The 22,534-nt window shown below is 36.4% G+C and overlaps 1 protein-coding gene across 3 annotated transcripts in view; it reads left to right on the top strand.

The window, feature by feature from the left end:
• The window catches only part of LOC106030343 (macrophage mannose receptor 1-like), a 58,346-nt gene that overhangs the window by 33,482 nt on the left and 2,330 nt on the right, over positions 1-22,534 (top strand). For all 3 annotated transcript variants that reach the window (XM_066991651.1, XM_013172097.3, XM_013172096.3), the window contains 16 exons: positions 128-252; positions 1,415-1,502; positions 2,425-2,569; positions 4,078-4,119; positions 4,238-4,401; positions 5,583-5,650; positions 6,814-6,914; positions 7,434-7,576; positions 8,285-8,399; positions 10,267-10,436; positions 12,413-12,515; positions 13,382-13,611; positions 14,634-14,799; positions 15,550-15,702; positions 18,249-18,365; positions 20,222-20,389. In XM_066991651.1, the coding sequence (XP_066847752.1) occupies positions 128-252; positions 1,415-1,502; positions 2,425-2,569; positions 4,078-4,119; positions 4,238-4,401; positions 5,583-5,650; positions 6,814-6,914; positions 7,434-7,576; positions 8,285-8,399; positions 10,267-10,436; positions 12,413-12,515; positions 13,382-13,611; positions 14,634-14,799; positions 15,550-15,702; positions 18,249-18,365; positions 20,222-20,389 (2,098 nt within the window). The remainder of the gene's footprint in view (positions 1-127; positions 253-1,414; positions 1,503-2,424; positions 2,570-4,077; positions 4,120-4,237; positions 4,402-5,582; positions 5,651-6,813; positions 6,915-7,433; positions 7,577-8,284; positions 8,400-10,266; positions 10,437-12,412; positions 12,516-13,381; positions 13,612-14,633; positions 14,800-15,549; positions 15,703-18,248; positions 18,366-20,221; positions 20,390-22,534) is intronic.

Genomic DNA, 22,534 nt, shown 5'->3' with positions numbered 1-22,534 from the left:
CCAAGTTTCTGTAATCCTCACAGAGCAAGTTAATTGTAAATGAATTGCTTTTGTGTCGCTGGTGTTTCTTTTTCTTGTGATCTGTATGGTCTACTATATCTCTGATTGCAAAATATGCTCTCTTTAGCCTTTTTCAAAAGGAGAGCAAAAGAAAACATGGCTTGAATCTCAACAGTTTTGTCGAACTATAGGAGGAGATCTGGCCTCCATTAATGGTAAAGAAGAACAGTACGTGATATGGCGTTCTATTGCGTGAGTATCTGTGATGTGGTCATCCATCCGCTTCAACTACCCTTTTGATCTTTCTGAAATATTTCATTTTAGGTCTGCATTTTTACTTCAGTATAAGGTAGTCTTGATTTATTATCAGCACCTGTATCAAACACACAGCAAGAAAGCGGAGCTGATGAAATAGCAGTTGTAGTATGACTAGTGGCAGTCACCCCAGAAGCTAATGCTATTGTGAGATTGGCAGGATACCTCGCTGAGACAACATTTATGATCAGATATAAAAATATTTCATTTGGATTTGTGGATATTATAAAATTACCTCAGATGCCAGTTGGTTTAGGATAAACAAATGTACAAATAGGGAAACAGTCATGATATAAATCTGGTCAGTGTTTTGTTTCATTATTTTATGAACAAATCAGGAAGCAGAGGCAACTTCAGATTCATTTTTTTCCATAGACAGAAAGTAAATAAAGTTTATAGGTCCCTGAATTGTAAAAAATAGGTGAAAGATTTCTGAATGTGTTCAAGTACTGTTAAAAAGATAACACTTGTGATATGACTTGAAGAGGCTGGGCTCAATGAGCACATACCTATCTGTCTATCTAGGAAACATGACTGAGACATGGCAGCCTTGTAAAATACTACAACTGTACTAGAATCATAGCTATGTACTTCTGAAAAGGAAAAAGTCTCAGATGCTGCGTTACCATATATTGACTCAATAAATTCTGAGAAATCAGTAAAGCATGTCTGCTTGTAGACAAGAATTCTTTTAAGATGCTATTTTTTTAATGAAGTTCAACTGCAGCAAATATTTTTCAGCTTGGATACTGTAAGTGCCTTTAAAGACAAAATGAGAAACAGTAGATATTGGACCATTAGAGAAAAGTATTAAACAACCTTATCAGATTTTCAGCAGTTGGATTGGATGGACACTTTCTGAAAAAAGTCTTGGCCAGTGTTTCATATTGTCTGAGTTAATGTGTAGTGCTAAGAGCTAGAAATAGTTGTGTTTTAATTGTTGTCCTCCCTCATTATTGTTTCTAACAGCTTTAAGGATTTTTACAGAAGTTTATCAGCTGTTGTGAATGATAGATTTTAAAAATATTGTAATGCCCTTATTAGCTTTGTTTTTATGTTTAAACTTCTTATAAATTGGATGTTTATTATTTTTGTTTAGGAACAATGGTTATTACCACCAGCATTTCTGGATGGGTTTATATTATTTGAATCCTGATGATGGCTTTGTTTGGAGCGATGGATCTCCGGTGAGTGGTTTAATTATTCACAGCTGTTATTTTGCATTCCCTGTGTTTCTCAACTGTGTGTGGTGTAGACGTCTGTGTGTAATTTCATGTTTAATCATAATCCTCTCCTGTGTCATGCTCTCTTTAGGAAAGCTTATGAATAACAATTTCATGGCTTGATTTTTTTGGCTAAAAATACTGATTTTTTTATAAGAAAATGTGCATTTAATTATTGAGAAAGTTAAATTCATGTAGATGAAAAAAAGGATATATATATATATATAATTGAGTGTATTGAGTAACTATAGTTTATTATGAATATATATATATATTCAGTAAAATAGTCCATCATTAGTATTTCTCTTCTTTGCTAATTAGCTCTTGATCTGAAATGACCTATATTCCATGGAGGTGAAGGCAATTTCTTACGCCAGTGTAGAAAACTTTAGAAACAAAAGTGGTTCTAGAGATGTGGTTGCATTTCATTCAAGGTTGGTCAAAATATATTGATGGAAGTTTACCATAGAGAAAACTGAAATTGGAATTCATACAGGAAAGTTAGAATTAGAATAGCAGTATTTTTGTGAGTAAAATTCCAACATTTTTGTTGTGTCTCAGCAATGGCCTATTATTTTAATTGTATAGGATATGTAATTGATTTAATAGCAACATGTAGCATATATCATGTTGTTAGATGAATTTTACAGAATTTATATCCTAAAAAAGATGTCAATATTCTTCCAAGTGTGAAAAGAAACAAGCTGTGGTCCAGTTGCAATCTGAAAACAAATTTGAAATGTCAGCATTTGCAGGGGGAAGTTCTGGTTTCCTCCTATCTTACAGACTGACAGTAGGAGCAGATTTTAGGTGTGTGTTTTGATGCTGTATCTTTCTTATTATCTTGCTGTACACCAGAATCCTCACAAAACCTTTTCTTTCATAGGTGAGGTATGAAAACTGGGGCTTTGGAGAACCCAATAATTATCAAGGAATTGAACTTTGTGCAGAGATCAGTGGCGATTCCAGCATGCTTTGGAATGACAGGCACTGTGATTATCTATATGGATGGATTTGCCAGATAAAAAAAGGTATTATTGCTTCCTTCTGCATATTATTATAATAAGAAAAGATTCTTGGTTGATTTTTTTTCCCTTAACTTTGAGAAACAAAAATTTTCAAAATGTGTTTATCAGAATGGTTCCCTGTGGAAGGTGAAATATGAAAGTGGCATAAGGATTTACCAATGCATTTGAAGATACAGAGCCTGTGTGGCACCCTGCTGGGAATTCTCACTGATCTTTCTCTGTGATTTCAGAAAGAACAATGTGATTCCTCAAAAATAGGAAATGTTACTTTGAATATTCATGTTTACGTCTCAATCCATGTTTTCTCCAACAAATGGTATTTTGTGTTCTTTTTTTTTTTGTGAGTTGAGCTTCAAGTTACAAGAAAATGGTTCACAAATCAGTTCACATACTTGAATTTTTATATGTGAAAACTCCCTCTCTTACTTGGCTTAGGTGCTTGGCTTGGCTTTGGCTAATTGAATCTATAATTGCAAGATGCAGCCTGATTTGGGGATATTTTATTTTACTTTGGCTGGGTTTTATTATTCATTTGTTGATTTCTTGCAAAGTCCTCTCGAAATCTAATTTTGGATTCTTTTAATTTTCTGAAAACAACAAGACAAAATTTGTAATTTAGGGAAATTCTGAGTTCCACAAACAGCACATCTAACTACCTTTGAGTATTTTGGAAAATACTTAGTTAAGCTTTTTACCACATTCATATATTGGGAGGGCAGGGTGCAAAATAAATATGCCTTATTGGGTTATGGACAATAAACCATCAGATCTGCTTTATGTTGGTAAAAGGATTTCTTGGACAGAGAATATTTTATTAAGTGCCAGTATCTATAAGACTGTTCTTACCACAAAGTAAATGGGCAATCCTATACAGTGAGAGATGTCCTTTTTTAGAAATTGTTTTCCTGAGATGCTGATGACCTCCATGATGCTCTCTCTATCATGCCGTAACCAAAACAACTACAGGAATTCTTTAGCATGAAATCTTCTTGTTAGAAAGAACCAGTTAATTTATTGGCAGCATATCTTTTTCCAGTGGGATTTTTTCTATGGAATTTTTTTAGAAGCTCTTTCTTCTCAGAGAAGGTGGAAACAACATCACTCTAGTAGCTATGGCACCATGGAAGAAGATCACCCAGCTTCATTCATGCTATCTCTGGTTTAAGCCAGAATTCGTGTATACATGACCTAGGGAAAGGAGGGAGGGGAAGATACAGGACAGTCCCGATAGCGTTAATGCTTTGGGACATGAGGTTTTCAGCATCCAGTGAATACCAAATATAATTACTCAATTCAGACAAATTTCAAGGTAATTTATAATACCTTGTGCATTTAAATTTGGCTGAAAATAAGAGATGTAGGCCACTTAATTCCCTCTAGATTTTAGTGTTAAATCCATTGCTAACACTAAAATTCAATGTCAAGAGAAAAACTTGCCCATCAGTCATGGTAAACACTTTCTCTTACAGCAGAAAGTGTACAGTCCTAATAAATATTTTGTTTTCTTACAGGAGCAAGCGTAAAGCCTGAACCAACAGAATCTCCTGCACCCAGTAAGTGTTACTGCTTTTACTTTTTGTGTGTGTGTGTTTAAATGCATTTTTAAAATTCTACTAATGAGAATATTTGTACCTCAGGAACAATATAGTTAGCTTAGTATTTATTTTACAGAGTACACGACTACTGAGGATGGATGGATTATACATGAAGACAAACATTATTATTTCAGCACAGAGAGTGTTCCTATGGAAAAAGGTCGTGAGTTTTGCAAAAAGAACTTTGGAGACCTTGCTGTCATTGAGAGTGAAAGTGAAAGAAAGTTCCTCTGGCGATATGTAAGAAAAATCACTAATATTATGGAATAAATTATCCAGAGCAAGTGATTGTGGGCACAAATCTTTTTCAACCTGTTGTTTTCCCTATAAGTTTTATGAAAGCGAAGTCAGTGAAATTCCAATGACATTAAGCCAGATGAAAATGAAGGACAAATCCAACTCTTTTTTTAGATTGTTTCCTATCTGAGACAGGGTCTAGATTGGTCCAGGATTTTTTACAGAAATAAGCACAGTAAGCATTAAAGAAATCATTATCCACTTTTAAATTACACAATGTGGAAGTTACACCGTGTTAGCAGTGAATGATAGAATCATAGGCTTTCCTGAGTTTGAAGGGAACGAAAAAGATCAAGTCCGTCATATCTATCTGCAACTGCTTATGTGTTAAGGTAAATCTTAATGCTTAATTTTAATTAATCTGTGGCTTCATTTTAGCAAGAAGTAAGTTGAGCTACAGTTCTGTAATGTAGGTGGGTTAACTGAAAGTGAAGGTCAACAGAAAAACTCAAAGTATTAAGGAGCAAATCAAAACCAGGTATTAATTTACATGCAACTCTCAGAAGATTGGCTTTTGAACTTGTCAGTATATCTGAGTTGTAGTCTACCTAGCAGCATCTTTTTGCTTCTCAGATTTGCCCCTTTGCCACCTCCTATGGATTATAATTACGAGGGAAAAACTTGAGTCATGGATTATGGTCAAAGAGTTTTAAAATGATGTTTCCTAGGTGACTGGGGGTTAGTTACCTGTTTGCTGTCTTGAGACCAACTTCTTTAAATCAGTAACATGCTTAAAAGTCAGATTTGAACTACTTAAATCTTTTCCTAAAGTGGCTGAAAAGCCTCAGTGAGATTACAAGAGCCTATATTAACTGACATCCAAATTGTAGGAGGGTTTGTTTCTTGCAAAGTATTTGCCAGATATCTGCCACAGAGGCTGTGCAAGAGTTGATGATTTCACTGACTTTCAAGTAAGAAATGATGATATAGTAACCAAGCTTTTTGGCCAATGGTGAAGTTGTCTGAGGACTGTCAGCTGTGAGCTGCTTTAACTTTAGCATTGTAGCTAGAGAATATAGCAACTCATAACCCCTGTTCATAAATAGTATATTACTCATTATTAACATAACAGATTTCTGTGATAAAAAGAGGAAGAGTATACAATTTTAATCATTATATTCTAGATCTTGAAAAACGGCAAAGAGGATTCATATTTCATTGGTTTACAACTGAGTGTTGATCAAAAGACAAGGTAGGTCAATGAGAACCATCGAGCTTGCATTGTGCTTTGAAATCAAGAAAGAAGAAATCTACTGAGCAGAGAAAAAAATATGAAATGCTTTTATGAAATTGTGGCCTATCAAAGTGAATGAGAATGTTCTTGTGTTTTTACTCTGAATTCTCTGGGATTGGTATTTCATGCTTGATGGTTTTGGTTATGAAGGCTGTAAAAATGTATTCTGTATTAAATATATCACAGTGCATCATTACATTTAATCCACTTTATTTTGAATCCCTCTTCTTTTGTTAGGCATACTCACCCTACTAATAATACTGTTATTCCATATTTTTTATAGAATGAAAAAAGCTTGATTTGAAATTTGCCCTGATCTGTTGACCGCCTTGCCCACACTCCAGTAAAATATAGCTAATATAAGGAATTTTTAAAAAATAAAAATTCCCTGTTGATACTAGTGAAATTTTTTCTTTAAGAAAGGATCAAATCCTCTTATAGTGACCATAAGATGAATATATGCTTAAGTGAAGTAGCCGGTGTGTGTGCCTGAAGACATAAAGGGCTCTCTGGGCATCTCTGTCAGTTGCTGTCCAATAGAAATATATCTTCACATTAATATTTGATTGCCTGGCTATAATTTTTTCTTGATAGTTTAATCTACACTGATGTACAATTTTTTCAGTATTTCTATTTTACCTTGTGGGGAGGGAAAATTGTCACAGGAATTGCCTTGTAGGCGGTTTGTCATGACCTCACAATTTTTCCTCTGCATGGGGAAATGATCAAACATTTGGTTAGTGTTATCACTAAAATCTCTTCTCTGTAATAGGCAAAGTGAATGTATGACTTGGTGGGAAATGGTGAGCACCTGGGCTCTCTCATGTTGAAATAGTGTCTGGCTTTCATGTTGGCCTAAATGGTGATTTTGAGTATTATTCCCTCAGCTGCAAATTGTCAGTGTATTGTATAAATTCAGAATAAGCACAGCTTCAACACATATCCTATGTCTTTGCACAGACAGTATGTTTAGTGCAATTAGCAGGGAGGCAAATTGGTCAAACATTACACCTTAAACTATGAGCAGCTGTATTAAACATGCTGGAGAATGACTTTTTCTAACATGGAAGCAGTCCTGCTTATGTGCTAAAGAAATGTTTTGTTGAATTGTTTTTCTTAAGCTGGATGGATGGCACCCCAGTGAATTATTTGGCATGGGCACCACATGAACCTAACTTTGCAAATAATGATGAAAACTGTGTAGTCATGTATAAGAATTTAGGTGAGTTCTGTGTCATTGTTCCTGAATTTCATTGTTTGTGTGTTTGTGTCATAACTTTTTTCTTCTGAGAGGTGAGAGGTACCCATTCTTTTCTTCTCTTTTTTTTTTTTGTTCTTTCACATAATGTTGTAGTAGAAGACCTTACTATTATACTATTACAGGACTTAAGACTCTTGTGTTCCTGTGTTTACCTGAAGTCTAACACGAGGAAGCACTAATAGAGGTCTGTGGTTATGACTGCTATACAACTGTTTTATATTTTTTTATTAAAATTGGCCGAATATGCCACTACAAAATTGATATCTCTAGTACCTATTTCTACACTACTTTCAACACTGTAATTACAGTGTGTATGAAGTGGTGTATTTATCCTAGATGCTGTTACAGAATGAAAATAAACTGAGAGACTGTGAGGATTTGATCTTGTCTCTCAACTTTTTTTAGAATGAATGAAATTGTTTTTGATTTAAACAATGCTGACTATGGTGTCATACAGTTCCGCACTTATCTTACATTCAGGATTTTGGAATGATATAAACTGTGGTTATCCAAATCCCTACATATGTGAAAGGCACAACAGTTCCATAAACTCAACAGTTCCTCCAACAACAGTTTCAGCTCCAAGAGGATGTCATCCAGCTTGGCTTTCCTTTCAGAACAAGGTACCATAACAAATAAAGAGCATGTTGGATGTTTGGCAGAACATTAAATAGAAAGCAAAGGAATGATTTAATAATACTGTTTCTTATTAGAATAAAATATTATTTGTTCCAGAGAGCTGGTTGATGCCTACGCGCTTTGCTTTGCCCATCCACTATTTTGCTTTTTAACACTTCATTAGAAGTGGTATATAAGCATATTTAGTTGTAGTTTATGAAAGTCATTCTCTAGTCATCTCTTCAAACCTTTTGATATGATTTTCCTAAATAATTTAGAGAGAGTTCTTGAAGTACTTTGTCTTTGAAATACTTTGAAGTATTTTGTCTTTCTTGACTTTAACACTGTGATATGTTTTGTAGAGTTAAATAAAAAAGGAACAACAAAAAACAGGCACACTAATATCAGTCATGTAGAATTTACCAATATTAGTTGACTGTCAATAAAAGTCAGTTTTGCTTATTGTTATTTAGCAATTTCAGATCAAATCTATTATATGTCTTGTTTAGCAAAACATTTTCTTGAAACATTAAATTTTATGTAGAGAATGGACCAGCACAAAAAGCTTGCTTTAAGTTGAATGTGTTTTTTTTCTAGATAAATCTGTTATTTTACTGCCTTTTCGCCATCCTGCTTTGCTTGAAGCAGTGATTTTCAATCTGTAAGAGATGTTGGAGTAAAGATAATATATGGAGAATTTGTTCATGTTTTAGTGTTACAAAATATTTGGATCTACAGAAGATGAACGTGTCACTTGGCATGCTGCACGAACAGCTTGTATGAATTTAGGAGGAAACCTGGCCACTATCTCTAATGAACAAGTGCAAGGTACTGTGATTAGTTCTATAGCAACTAGATGAAATGGCATTTAATCTTTACAGGATGCCTGTTGTATGTGTATAAATATGGGCAGCATTTGAATGATGTTTGCACATCTGATTTGGGTTCCAAAATATACAATATCTAGAAATTTACAGTGGAATCTACACATGAATCTACAGAATTCTGATGTTGGCTTAGATATGTGTGTATATTATCTTGGCAGCCAAAGTAATGCTTTGTCTGCCAGCTGGACCCAGCATGATCCGTTCCAAGTGATGTAGTTTCACTAGGTGGCATTAACTCGCTGCATGTCTTCCCAGATTAACTCAAGCAGAACACCTTTGGGATTAGAATTTGCTGTCTCCAGGCTGTTTGGGGCAGAAGTTTGACTGCTCATACACCTCCCCACAACTCACAACATAGATGTTCTTTTTTTTTCCCTAGAGAAGCTGATTTTAATGATCACAAGAGCCACATTGGTGACTGGGGGAGATGAGGAGAGGGAAATTACCCCATGTTTCAATAAACATGGCACACATTCAAATTAAAAATTGGGAAAGATTTTGATAGATGGTAATAACACCCTCTTTTTAGCAATACTGTTTTTTACTTTTATATTGCAGTGACGAGAAACAGATGCTGCGCACCACAAACTGTTTGTGAACTTAAAAGAGTATACTGAAAAATCAGCTACTGTAAAACAAGTCGTTGTAGTCTGAGCAATTAACTAGTTTAAATTTAGACTGCTAATATGACTTTAGCACTACTTACATTTTCCATAGGTGAAGACATGAAGAATCAGATTTTCACTTTTCAAGCATAGTTAAATCCTTATCTGACATAACCTGCAGAAAGGGTTTCTCAGGTGGTTCATGCAAAGGGCTTGAATTCTAGATAAGAGAGAAATGACCAATAAAGCTATTAGCACAATACTATTGTTATTACTGGCAAGATATAAAAGCTTGAATTCCTGTTACAGTTTCTGGCAGATTGACAATATTAACATTTGGCAAAGAAATCTATAGGTCTTATTCCTGGAAAGGTAAGTTGCATTCATTTTAAAAGACTAAGGCAAGGTGAATGGTTGATAGAGCAGACAGTAATGTAAAGAAGAGTGAGCTCTTAATGTTGACTAGCAATTGGCAAAAGCCGTGATACATTTATTTTAGCAGTGTTTGATATGCTGTGGTTTAGTGGGTTGATAGATGCCAGCTGACCTAGCCTGCTCTGTTTTTGAGCTAGCCACACTAAGATGCACAAGCACATTCCTGGACTGTGCAAAGCTGTGGTAATTGATTCACTTGTGATAAACAGTTCTGTTGAAACTTATTTTAAAGCATCTCTCTTGTGCACTCTGCTCCCTGTTACGGCAGTGCAGGCTGGTATGCAACCCAGGTGTTCCATTTTAAGAGGAAAAACATTTGCTGTTACAGCTGCAGACAAACAAGTGGTTGGTGCTCAGTTGTGTTGTCTCTATGCTGCCACAGTGGCATAACCACACTGGTGGGATTATCAGAAATGTATGGAATCTACATGGCTTTATATTTCAAAATCAATTGTAGGACTGGGATTTAAAAATGCCTTGAGACATTTTAAAAAGCATTCCTGTCATGATTTCGGGATTCATCTCTGTACCAGGTTAGATACTTAGCTGAAGTATCTAGCACAAAGCAACAGCTTTATATGTGATTCCCAGTTTATTAAACTAAAAAGTCAACTCCTTTTCATCTTACCTGTTTGTGTCGTCAACAATAAATTTTTCTGTATTTCAGAAAAATACTTAAGCTCTCAGAGGCCTTACACCTGGGTTCAATTACCCTTCATTAAAAGTATCTTTTTTTTTTTTTTCTGTCTCTCTCTGTTAAAACTCTAGCTTTCCTCACCTTTCATATGAAAGATTTTGTTACTGACACATGGATTGGATTAAATGATATAAATCATGAACTGAGGTTCCTCTGGACAGATGGAACAGGAGTTTACTTTACAAACTGGGCCAAAGGCTTTCCATCGGGACATATGGGTTTATACTCATATGATGGCCAGGTAAATAACAATCACAAACTGTCCACTGAAATTGGATTTTAGATTACATGTAGGCATTTGCTGGGATTTGAGACATGTTTCTGTTCGACTTTCTAGTTTCTTGATTACTATGATTACTTGCATGTCTAAAGAATTTAATAACAGCACTGTCCTCACTGTTATTTTTCTTTGTTCATTCCCCCCTCACCTCCACCTGAAACCTGGCATTTTTAAACTATTATTTAAAGTGGTTTACATGGTACTACATATTTCACTGATACAATAGTTAATTGCAATCCTTCTTATACATGTCACACAAATCCAAATAGAGTGAAGGGCTCTGAGCCCTTGCGAAGTTGCTGTATTTGCTGTTGATAGGATCTGTAGAGTGCTCATACAAAGATTACTTTCAGATTTCAATTCTCTGTGTCCATGAAGGCTGCATGGCACCTGTGTTTGTCCTGCCTGTTCTAATTAATACACTTTTCCAAAAAGATGGTGGGATTCCTGCCTTGTGGCATTGCCCCAAAAATGCACTGAATGAGCACATCTTCCTAGTCCTTTGACCATAGTTGTGCCTGAACTTCGAGGGTTTCTCAGTTGGCATGCAGCTTGCAAGAATCATTTACAGGAAAACCTTCCCTACTGTTCATGCAAGCAAAAGTTGTCATTCACATTTGCAGGAAGGACATGTTTCTGTAAAAAGCTAGCCATTCAGGCTTTACGGGGAGAGGAAAAAAAAAAAAGGCAAAAAACTTCCCCTATTTCTCTGTCGTGCAAACTGATCTGATAGGTCACAGAGTCCCTCTCTTTGATCTTACATATTTATATCTTACATCTGTGCTATGGAACTACAGCATATTACAATGCTAGCTATATTTCTCTATGGAATTCTCACCATAGAAGTCTTAGTTTTATGTACAATGTCCGTTTCCTTTTTTTGGAAGCATCACCTCTGAGCTTCTTGTCCCTAATGGAGGAGGAAAATTTGGGACAATAAAAATAGAAAAGCAACTTTAAAATGTTACTTTTGGAAGGAGCAATATATATATATATATATATATTTTTTTTTTTTTTTGGTGAAAACTAGCAGGGTTTCTATGAAGTCGTCTGTGAAAACTAGTAAAGCCCCTATTTTATAAATTTTAAATTTATTTTTACTTGACCTCAGCAAAATAAGAACTTGTCACAGTTAATAAAAAGTTCTACGAAACTGTTCAATTGGAAAGATTTAAGTCTTAATGCATTCCACTTGCAAATGAAGTTTTTCTCTGTGCATCTCCTCCTGGACAGCAAAAATAACTAAGAAAATGGAATAAAATAAACATGGATGTTCCATTGCACAAAACCATTTGTAAACAAAAAGCCCTCTGCATTAGTCACTCTTCATTCAAAATGTGCTAGCGTAAATTCTAGCCATAGAGTTCATGTAAGAGAAGCTGAAATGTACAGCACACTGTAAGGGTGTTATGTACTAATCTGTATAAGTGGCTGACTTTGAGCTTGAGCGGTTCTAATTTTGCTGGTTTTGTGGTATTACAGCTTACAACAATAGATTTAAATAAGGGACTGATATATCAGAAATGTTCCACTGCCCACTGAGGGTCTCTTTTTTCTTTTTTTTCTCTTTTTTTCCCCTGGGGCAAAGTTTAACACTCTTTTCTACAAAAGTTGAAAAGTTGATTTAATTTCTTCTTAACTTGTTTGTGGCTTTCCTTCTCTCCATGCTGTATGCCTGGGGATGGGAGGATGCCAGAATTTTTTTGGTCTGCCTATTCACCCCAGTGTTGTGCAAGACAGAGCAACTTCAAGAAATTTGAGAAGTGCAAGAGGAACAGAAACTCTACATCATTAAAAACTTATACTATTCAATATTACAAGGATTGGAGAGTAAAACTGCAGTATTATTTTTGTCTGAAGATGTAAAAGGGGGGCAAAAGTTTCTTATTTGCATTTTCTAGTTATTTGTAACTGATTTTGTATCTTTTTGCCCCAAGGCTGATTGTGTTGTCATGAGAAACAATCCTGTTAAGGATGCAGGGAAGTGGGCTGATGAGAGTTGTGATAACAACAGAGGATATATATGCCAAATTAATGCAGGTACTTGTGTTTTCTTTTAAACTATAATCAAAGCTCATGAGTTTTCAGGCTTTTGCTTGTGTGTTAAGTGTGGATTTCAACACCATTTCACTCCCAATAAAGATACATCCACAAATTGTTTTTCAGGCAGGAACATAAGGGTCATATTTGTCAGACCAAAGGTCCAGTTAGGGTCTGCTCTCAGCAGACCCTTACCAGTAACTGCCATGTTATTAACTTCCTGAGCTGGAATATGTATCTGCATGTTTGTGCTTAGTATGACCCTTAACGTGATATTTGTTGCATGATTTTGTCTGCCGTTTTCTGAACATGTTGGGTTTCAGAACACATCCTGGAAAATAATGAATCGTACACATAGCATGAACTGTCTGGAGTGTGAATGTTACTCATTCACCTTGAACTTGAACTAATTCACCTCTAGAAAGGAAATTAAAACCAGTGAAAACCTGGATTTAAATATCAGATTGATTTGTAAGGGCTGGTCTGTTACAGAGTTTTCCTTTTCTCTGGCAAAAAGTGAAAAATCTGTCCAAAACAGCCAGTCTCTGCAAAACACTTTTGTTGAAGAAAAAAATATTAAAGAAATTGTGACCTATGCTAATCCATTTCAGTAATACTGGGTTATGCAGAATGCTCCTTTACTCTGTGTCACAGGTTGCTTTAATTAGCTCCTTTCCTTTCAACAGTTCCGTACTCGACTTTTATTACTGATGCTGGCTTAAAGAATAGCACATCTAACCCATGCTAGTCGGGGAATGTGAAATGAAGAAAAGAGGCAGGTTGCTTTATCCTATTTGCAACCACAGTCAAATCATAATCACCTTTAGAACAAATATATGAGCCTTTATCTGTCCTTTATTTTGCAGATGCTGAGCTTCTCCCTTCTACAGGTACAGACCCATCGAGCATTTTCCGTTATGGTAACAGTAGTTATTTGTTCATCGATACCAAAATGAAATGGGAGGATGCACGAAATAACTGCAGACGTGATCAGTTTGATCTTTCCAGCATCTTAGACCCCTACAGTCATTCGTTCCTGTGGCTAAAGATATTAAAGTATGGGGTGCCCATGTGGATTGGACTTAACAGTAATGTGGTAAGAACATCAAACTGGCTGAACGTGATGCTGCTCCTCTTATGGACAGCTCAGAAAATGCAAAGTCTTATTATCTTGTTTTACTTTTAGCTTATTAGTTTATATCTTGGTCCTAAATACTTTTATGTACTGTCAGATTTATGGGTTGGGATCTCTCCTCTTCCATTACTCTGATTAAATTGTATATAGTGGACATATTTTTCACACTTGTTTTATGACATTAAACTCTGTGCACTTCCAAACAATACATTTTAGGCTGGCATGTGGAAATATTTCTTTGTATAGATAGTGCAACATTTGCTTTTTGAGATAAAATCCACAAATTTTAAGATGTACAGTGAGAATCACTTATTCTAAATAACAACATTTATTTTTCAGAAATAGTTAATTGTTTTACCTCATTTTATTTTACTTCTCTGCCCTGTCCTAGTTCTTTGATACGTTGATACTTTCTGGATATTAAAACGCACCGCCTTTTCTGCTTGGCACAGGTTCTTGTCATGCATTCCCTCCATTTGGCTGAGCACACAAAAGAAATACAAATTAGTGAACCTAATACACTCCTCCTTAAATAAATAAGACATTCCCCAGACTTACTCAACTGAATGATTCCATTGAATTCACAAGCTTAGCTGGGAGATAATTCAGTTTTTAAACTTACTTTAAATTAAAAAAAATTACATTTTTTGAAACATTGGGGAAAACAAAAATTACTCATCAGAATTTCACTCCTAAAAATATTTATATGAAATGATTACACCCAAATTAACAGTTTTGTTATGTTCAAAATTAATTCAGTGTCGCTTCCTCTGCATTTCCTTTTGCTGAAAAGCATTTGTTGCTCTGCTGTATTTCTCAATGAACAGCTGCTTGTCACAAATAAATTTAAAAGTCTGAGCAATTTGCATTTGTTATCGATTTCTAAATGAAAACTTCTGGCACAAGCATCTACATAGACATTTGACTAACAAAGAAATGGTTAATGCTTAGGGTTTAATCATTCCTGTTTTTTTTTTTTTTAGACTAATGGACGTTATGAATGGATTGATAACTGGAGAATGAAGTATACTAAATGGGCTGAAGGGGAGCCAAAGCAGAAAATAGGCTGTGTCTATCTAGACATTTCTGGAGCCTGGAAGACAGGATTCTGCAATGAAAGTTACTTCTCTGTTTGCAAAAAGAACGATGGTAAGAACTTGAATCAAACCATTGTAATTACAATGATGAACTGTTTAGAGTTCATTGTGCCAGGTGGTATGCTAATGTATATTTAGATGCTGTGTTTCATTTCAAGAACTAAATAGATGAAATGATTAAAATGTAATTGGTTTGAATGGGGCTGCTTTCAAATGAAGGCCAACACTTATTACCAAACTAGATTGACTGTGAATAGCCATCACTTTACATTATTAGTTATATATATATATTTCAATTTTATTCCAATATTGTGTAAGCATGCAAAACCAAAAATCTTCAAAAATCCAAATGTAGTGACTGTGGTCACGATGGTGCGGTGTTGAAGGGGGAATGGCCGAATGACCAAGACATAAACTTACAACAGAGTGTTTACTCATAGCAGCTTTCCAGGTTTCCCCTTTATAACTGAATAACAAATTACAGATAGTACTGCAATTTTCAAGGACACTCCTTCAGGTCTTCTCTTCTGTTTTTGATCTGAAACTCAGATTGCTCTCATATGATAATGCATTCTGCATTCCATGATAGTAGATCACAGCCTGTATGACTAAGGTCATATGGCCCCTAATTCAGCAAATAAGTCAGCTGTGATTGTGGGTAAAGAGTAGAGCTCAATTTAAGAATACGTCAAAAGATAATAAAAGTATTACCCTCTCTCTCTCTCTCTTCTCCCGCTCCCCCCCCTTCCTTTCTTCCTTCTTTTCTTCCTTCATTCCTTCCTTCTATCTGTCTTTCTGACAGTTCAAACTCCCACTGAGCCCCCTCAACTTCCAGGAAAGTGCCCTGAATCAGAAGGACACCAGTCATGGATCCCTTTTCGAGGTCATTGCTACTACATTGAATCTTCATCTACAAGAAACTGGGCCCAGGCATCTTTAGAATGTCTTCGTTTGGGTAAGTATCTTCAGTCAAAAAGCACATCTTTCCGACATGCTTTTCCTCCTGTGGGAAGCGGAACATGTGATGTGCGTTTTGTGACTTTGAAGATGGTCCAAGTGTTGGCCCACAGCACAGTTCAATCCAATTATTGCCTTAATTTTGAGGAGATGGAGCTAGTGTCTACCACTGGCACACACTGCCTTTCATGTGTATGGCACCAGGCATTAGAAGAACTGCGTGGCCTGCAGTGAAGATCACTAAAATGGAAACTTGGTCCTTTGACCCTGCTAGGAGGTAGTCGACCTCATCTGTAGCAATCACTAAATCTTGTTTTAATGGCATTTTTAACATTTGCATTTCCAATCTGATTTTCCCCTTGATTATTGCAGTTTTATGCCACTGGAATGAAAAAGTTACAGCTGTCTAGAATGGGTAATGTATTAGTCAGCTAGGGATGTTGTTTCATTCTTGTAACTTCCTTCTCTGGAAAAGTGATGTAAGATTTATTATGCCAGACTTCACGTGTCAATAGCATTGGTGGCTATAGCATCGGTGGCTAAGTGACTTAGGTGTTTAGCCTCCCATTACAGTCTGCAGAGACCTCGTTAATTCAGTCAGTGGAACTAACTACAGATTATTCTTCACCAGAAATATATTTTGACTTTTGGTCAGATGAATTGCACACAAAATGGGTTGCGTAGGTCTCTGCTGGCAATAAACCTACCAGTCCTACCAGTAAAGCCCCTGTCAAAGTACAGACACTGGAGTTGGATAAGAAGAATCTCACTCTTCCTGCTGGTAGTCAAGTTCTTTCTTGGATTGTCAGGAATTAGTACATTACCAGCTTTAGTTTGAGAAACTTTAGTATTTCTGAGGGACGGTTGAAGTTTTGGTATGTGTTCTTTAAATCTTACTATATTCTCCACATCAAGATTTGCATAACATTTGGATGAAGACGTAGCCCTCCTTTGGACACTCTCTAACAGTTTTATGTCATTCTTGTATTGTGGTGCCCAAAACTGCATGCAGTGCCTGAGGTGAGGCCACACCAGCGCAGAGCAGAGCAGGACAATCCCCTCCCTCCCCCAGCTAGCCATGCTGTGCTCGATGCACCCCAGGGTATGTTGGCCCTTTTGGTTGCCAGGGCACACTGCTGGCTCATGTTCAACTTGCCATCAACATGTCTTGATGAGTTTTGTGCCTGGACACTTGGACTGACGCTGTCCTGCGACAGCCCTAGGAAGGACCAGAACAGGATGTCCCTTTTTCCTGAGTCCATAATTTGGATTCTTCCCTTTCCATTGTGCCTCTTTCCCCCTCTTGGCTTGTGGGGAAGGACCTTTCATGGGCTGATGGCTCCTTTGATGGCCCTGGAGTAGCCAAAGAAGGGTACTATTTGGGGTCCCCCCTCTGTCCTTGTCTCTCTGTGCTCCTTTGTGGATGTGCAGAGGATCTTTTTACAACAAACTTAACAGTAAACAAACATCTGAATCATTCAGCAAAAGAGGAACCACTAGAAAAACATGAAGACTGCAGTGACAAAAGAGGAACGTTCCATGTTCTCCTATATTCTGCTGTCGCTGCTTGCTCTCTGGGTTTTGTTTGCAGTTGGGAATTTTCCAGTTATATCTCGTGCATAGTAGAATTCTGAACCATAGTAAAATTTATCACTAGCTCAGCAGTGATCCAAATTACTTCTACATTTTCACTCCCTGTAACTGTGCCTTCTTTACCTGAGGAAAAACACCTTCAAAAATTCAACTGCCCAATCAAACCAGTGGATTGTCAAACACAGCTCTTGATATATACCTATTGACTGGATTCCAGCCTCACACAAGAGGGAAGTGAAGATGCACTTTACCCAGTGTTTAATGCCACTCCATACAAAACTGTGCAGCTCATTCTCTCAGCTGGCACACTGCAGGCTCCATGCTGTGACCTCTTGTCTTTGCTAGAGCATCAGACAGAATGAATCATTATATCAGAATGCCTAGTGTTGCATGTGGATGACTAACAAGGTCCACTAACTGGACAACAGATGATCAAAACGACCTTTCTTTTTCTGATGGGTACAATGAGAATGTAGGAAAATAAACATGACCTGGTTGAAGAGTTACACTAATGATTTATGCTTCAGAAAGCCAGCAAGTGTGCTATACGTGATCTATACATAGGCTCAGAAAACATTTAATCATCAATACGTAAAGTTATGTTGCGCACAGACTGAAGGTATAGCTACTGTTTACTAAAAACTTGTAATTTTGTTTAGAGACTTATTTTTACAGTAAAACATCGACAGAAATTTATACTGGATAACATATTGGCCTGTTGTATTTTTCCTTGAGTTGTTAGCTGTGTTGCTATTTTCCAGTGAATGAGGAAACAGTGCTAGTGCAATGTCATGAAAATGGTAAGAAATACATAAGCAACAATACAAGCTTGGAATTTGGCACAGATAATCAGTAGTAAAAATAAGACTGACATCTCACAGGATAACAAGAATGCATTCCACTATGAACCTTATGCCTCTAAGAGATTTTTGTTCTCTTTGGGTGTTGCAGGTTCCTCTTTGGTATCAGTAGAAGACTCAGCTGAAGCCAGCTTTCTGACATACACCATTGAACCACTTGAAGGGAAAACATCAACTTTTTGGACAGGAATGTACAGAAATGTGGATGGTAATTTCTTTTCTTTTGACATTTTTTTGTTTGGTGAATAATTGTCACAAGCTGTTTGACATGGATGTTAAAATTTTCACGTTATACTTCTGTAATAAATATCAAGGGAAATTAGAAAAGCTAGTAGGGGAAACTGGTCAGTTGTAATCAAGCAGTAACCAATAATGTATAACAGAAAGACCATGCTCAGAAAGTTCATCTTGAAGCAAGAGAAGTACTTCACAACAAAGTAAGGCTCAAAGGTGCATACAGCAGAGTGTAGACAAGACCATGCTGGAAGTTAAGCTGAAGTCAAATGGTTCTCAAATGCAGAAGCTCTGGGCTGATGCATTTGTCATGGAGATACTCCAGTTTTAGAGAGAGAGAATAATGTGTCTAACATTACCTCCTGTCTTTGGAATCGCCATCCTGTATGACTAATCTCCCATCTTTAGTTAAGGCTGGCCCTCAGAACTTTGCTTTGAAGCTGGAATTGTTTTCGTCTTCAGAATTTTATAGCATAACTTTTCCTATTTTCTGCCTCACTGTCAGAAAGGGAAGGAAAGAGACAACAGACAGTAGGCTACTTTAATGAAATTACTGCTTATAAAAAAAAAATTGCTTCTTACTGTTTATTCATTAATAAAAATAATATTCAGTTACATAGTTATTTCTGTCTAATTGATAGACCTAAAGGCTACTTCAGTCTTGTGCTACGCAGGCTAAGACTCCAGTTTAACAACGTCAGAGACAGGACTGCAGAATGGTTCATAGTACTGTTGTTTGTTTGTTTGTTTGAGTTTTGGAGAGTTTTTCCCATCATTGCCTGTTCAAACACTTCAATACATCACTTGAGGGCAAGAAAAATATTCAATTATATTACCTGAATCTTAGCCAGGAAACAGGAAAGTTGTCACTAGAGGAAGAAAGAATTTGAATAATAATTTATAACACATCAAGAAAAGCTGAGATTTACTCATGTGGTTAATTGTTGCATAAAATAGTTTTTGAAAGTAGTTCTAGAGTAGGTGCAGAACAATACAGTTCCTACAGCGATCATAAACATGAGAGCGCTTCAGCAGGTATATGCCATTGTATAGCTAGGTAGTGATTTCAGTGTTACTAAGTTTAATGATTGTATCAAAATATCATACACTGGCAAAAAAAGGCAGGTATTTAAAACTAAAACAAGTAAAAAATGAAGACTTATAAGAATAAAACAACTTCCATGCTGAATCTAACCATTTGCTTATCTGAGTACAACTTAAAAGTCACATGGGGCGCATTTATTCTAAATAAATAACGCTATTAAAAGAAAGTAAAGAAAAAAAAAAGGAACAGGAAGGATGAAACAGAAAGTCCCAGCATACTTGAACAACAATGATCACAAGATTTTTTAAGCAGATCTTCAGAAATGAAAATTGTGTGTGCAGTCAGTGGGAAGGAGCAGAAATTGAAAACCAAATGGGAAAAGATTAGAATTAAAAAGACTTTTGGGTTTGAAAAGAGTTATATAAAACCTCTCTACATATTACTGAAATAAAGCACATTTTGGTGAAGATAAATTATGTGTTTATTTCAGTCATTTCTATAAACTGAATAAAAAAATTGATGCTATACTAGTGCAATAAACTGTGGGAACTTCATAACTTTATAAGCCAGATTGGTCTTCAATTTCCCCAAAACTGATATTTTATCACTGGCATAATAACTCAAGGGCAACCATGATATGTCAGGCCAAAAATCTAAATAGTCTAGTGGCCTGTCTCCAAGAGTGGCCACAAGATTTCTTAGGAAGGCAACAAACGCAGAACAGGTGTCAAAGATGGAAATAAATACTATCTTGTTTCTTTCCATGTTCAATGTTTCCCATTTAGGAGAATGGCTGTGGCTAGACAACACCGCGGTGAATTTTGTCAACTGGAATGTAGGAGAACCTTCCCCTCAACAAAATGAGCACTGTGTCGAAATGTATGCAAACTCTGGGTACTGGAACAATAACTATTGCTCTTCCTACAAAGGCTATATTTGTAAAAAGCCAAAAAGTAAGTGCTACATTTATAAATTTGTTTTATGTATGGAGTATTCTTCTTGTGTGCTAGTATCAATAGATGGCTTTTACACACAGTGAACTTTAGCTGGGTGTTTTGTGTTTTTTACAAATGCCAAAGGAAGCACATTTGCATACCAACAGAAAGAAAGACTAACTCTTGCCAGAAAGGATTGCAGACTAGCATTCAGATCCCTCAGAATTGTTTTGAAAAGACTGTTTTTCACATTAACTGTTCCTAGTGTAGACACTTTACAAGATTGCCTGTCCTGTATTGATAATTGTTCAGTAATCACATTGTTAATACTGTGCTTTGCACACACAAATTAGTCCCATCTCTTTGAAAATATGTTCCTCGGGGAATCCCTTCTTCTCAGCACAGGGAATGCCCCTAGCTTATTTCCCTTTGGCAGGCTCATGTGCGTGCTATTTGTGAGTATGAAGCAGTGCTTCTGTAAATTGACTATTCATGAATTGTAAATTAACAATTTTGGACCTTTTGTCTCTATGTTGTCCTGTTTTGAGATGATGAATAAATGAAAAGCAAAGCAAATAGCATAGCTTGAATGTACTAAACTGGAAGTGTCCTGAAATAGCAGAATGTGCACGTTTGGCAGTAAGGGCATCTAGTGCACACATTTTCATAGAAGTCATGCTAATCATTTCTTACAGCATATTGCAATATCAAAAATCTACATTTAGCAGCTGCAATATACCCACTTCCTCTACAAGACTGGAAATGAGAGAAGTTTCTGCTATACTTTCTACAAATTTGCTCTCATGCCCATTTTTCCTGACTTACTCAGATACTTGTAATGATGACTGTATCTTGCACAGAAAATACCGCAGAACTGTCAGATATAGCCAGCCATTCAGATTTTACTTATCTGTCTTTTTACATTGTGACTGAAAAAAGAAGACTTTAATTGAAATAGTCTTAGTGGTAGATAAAAAGCTTTACAATCAATGGCCACCATTCTTTTTTGGCTATTCAGCTCTCCGCTTTGTTCTGGCACTGTTATTCACCTGTTTCAATACCGAGTCAGTTCAAGGACCTTAAGCAGATGGAAGGCAGTTACTTTTTTTAGGACTAGCTTCAGCCAGTCTAGAGCTGGAATGCTATGGAGTCAGCAAAACACCATTGTCAGCGCAGGGACTCTACATAGCTGCTCACTCAGGGACAGGACTCAGTTGAATCTTACAGTGCTGTAGAAATGCAGCTCGGGTTGGCAGAATTTTGCGAAACCATGATAGTGTTCCATTTGCAGTGTTGAAAAGATGCATTGAATAGCTAAATGGAGTGTTAGAAGCATCATTTTATTTGGTTGCACTTGCTGTGCCTTGCTATGTTTGCTGTTTTCTGAAGAGGCTGCAAATGCAAACCTGTGATTGAAGTTTTCCTGTGAAATAGATGCTATTTGCTGTTCCACTTATTGAGGTAATTTTTACTGTAGCAATTTGAAATTCTGTAACTGGTCTATTACATAAATAATCTAATTCTGTTTTGTAAGTAAGTAGGTACTTCAAAGAAGTGTTCAGCAGTTCAACAGGTGCTAGTAGACTGCTGCAAAATAGTGGCTAGGAATATTATGTTCATTGCATCTCACTTTCACTTCTTAGAAATAGCAGATCTGTACCAGTAAATATAGTGCTTGTTTAACGTGTAGGTGAGTTTAAAATGCAGTCATTTCATAGCAAAACCCAACCATGATGTGCATAATACACATGATCAGTGGAACACCACACTTGGTCAGCTAATAATTTTTGGCTGAAAAAAATATCTAGGTTATTATATTCCACTTTTTTTTTTTTTTTCAGTCAAATGAAGCAATGCAGCCAGAGGATTATTTTCCAAATGTAAATTATTTCCTCCTCTTTCCTGCCAAGACTGTCTCTTACACTGTGATTTCAGACAGAAGGTAGCATTATTGTCACAGAATCACAGAATGGTTGAGATTGGAAGGCACCTCTCTAGGCAAAGATCTGGAAGCATCCAAATCGTGTCTAGTTTTACTTTAAAGAGCTAGATGTAGAGCAATGTAGGTTTGTCTCTAAATGTAAAACTAGCTGTGCTGACAGTCCAGCACTGTTTGGAAAATCTTTGGAAGCAAAGGTTGTAGGATTATTAATTAAATCAGGC

Source organism: Anser cygnoides, chromosome 2 (genome assembly GCF_040182565.1).
Source record: "Anser cygnoides isolate HZ-2024a breed goose chromosome 2, Taihu_goose_T2T_genome, whole genome shotgun sequence".
Classification (NCBI taxonomy): domain Eukaryota; kingdom Metazoa; phylum Chordata; class Aves; order Anseriformes; family Anatidae; genus Anser; species Anser cygnoides.
This window is presented reverse-complemented; position numbering and strand designations above follow the sequence as displayed.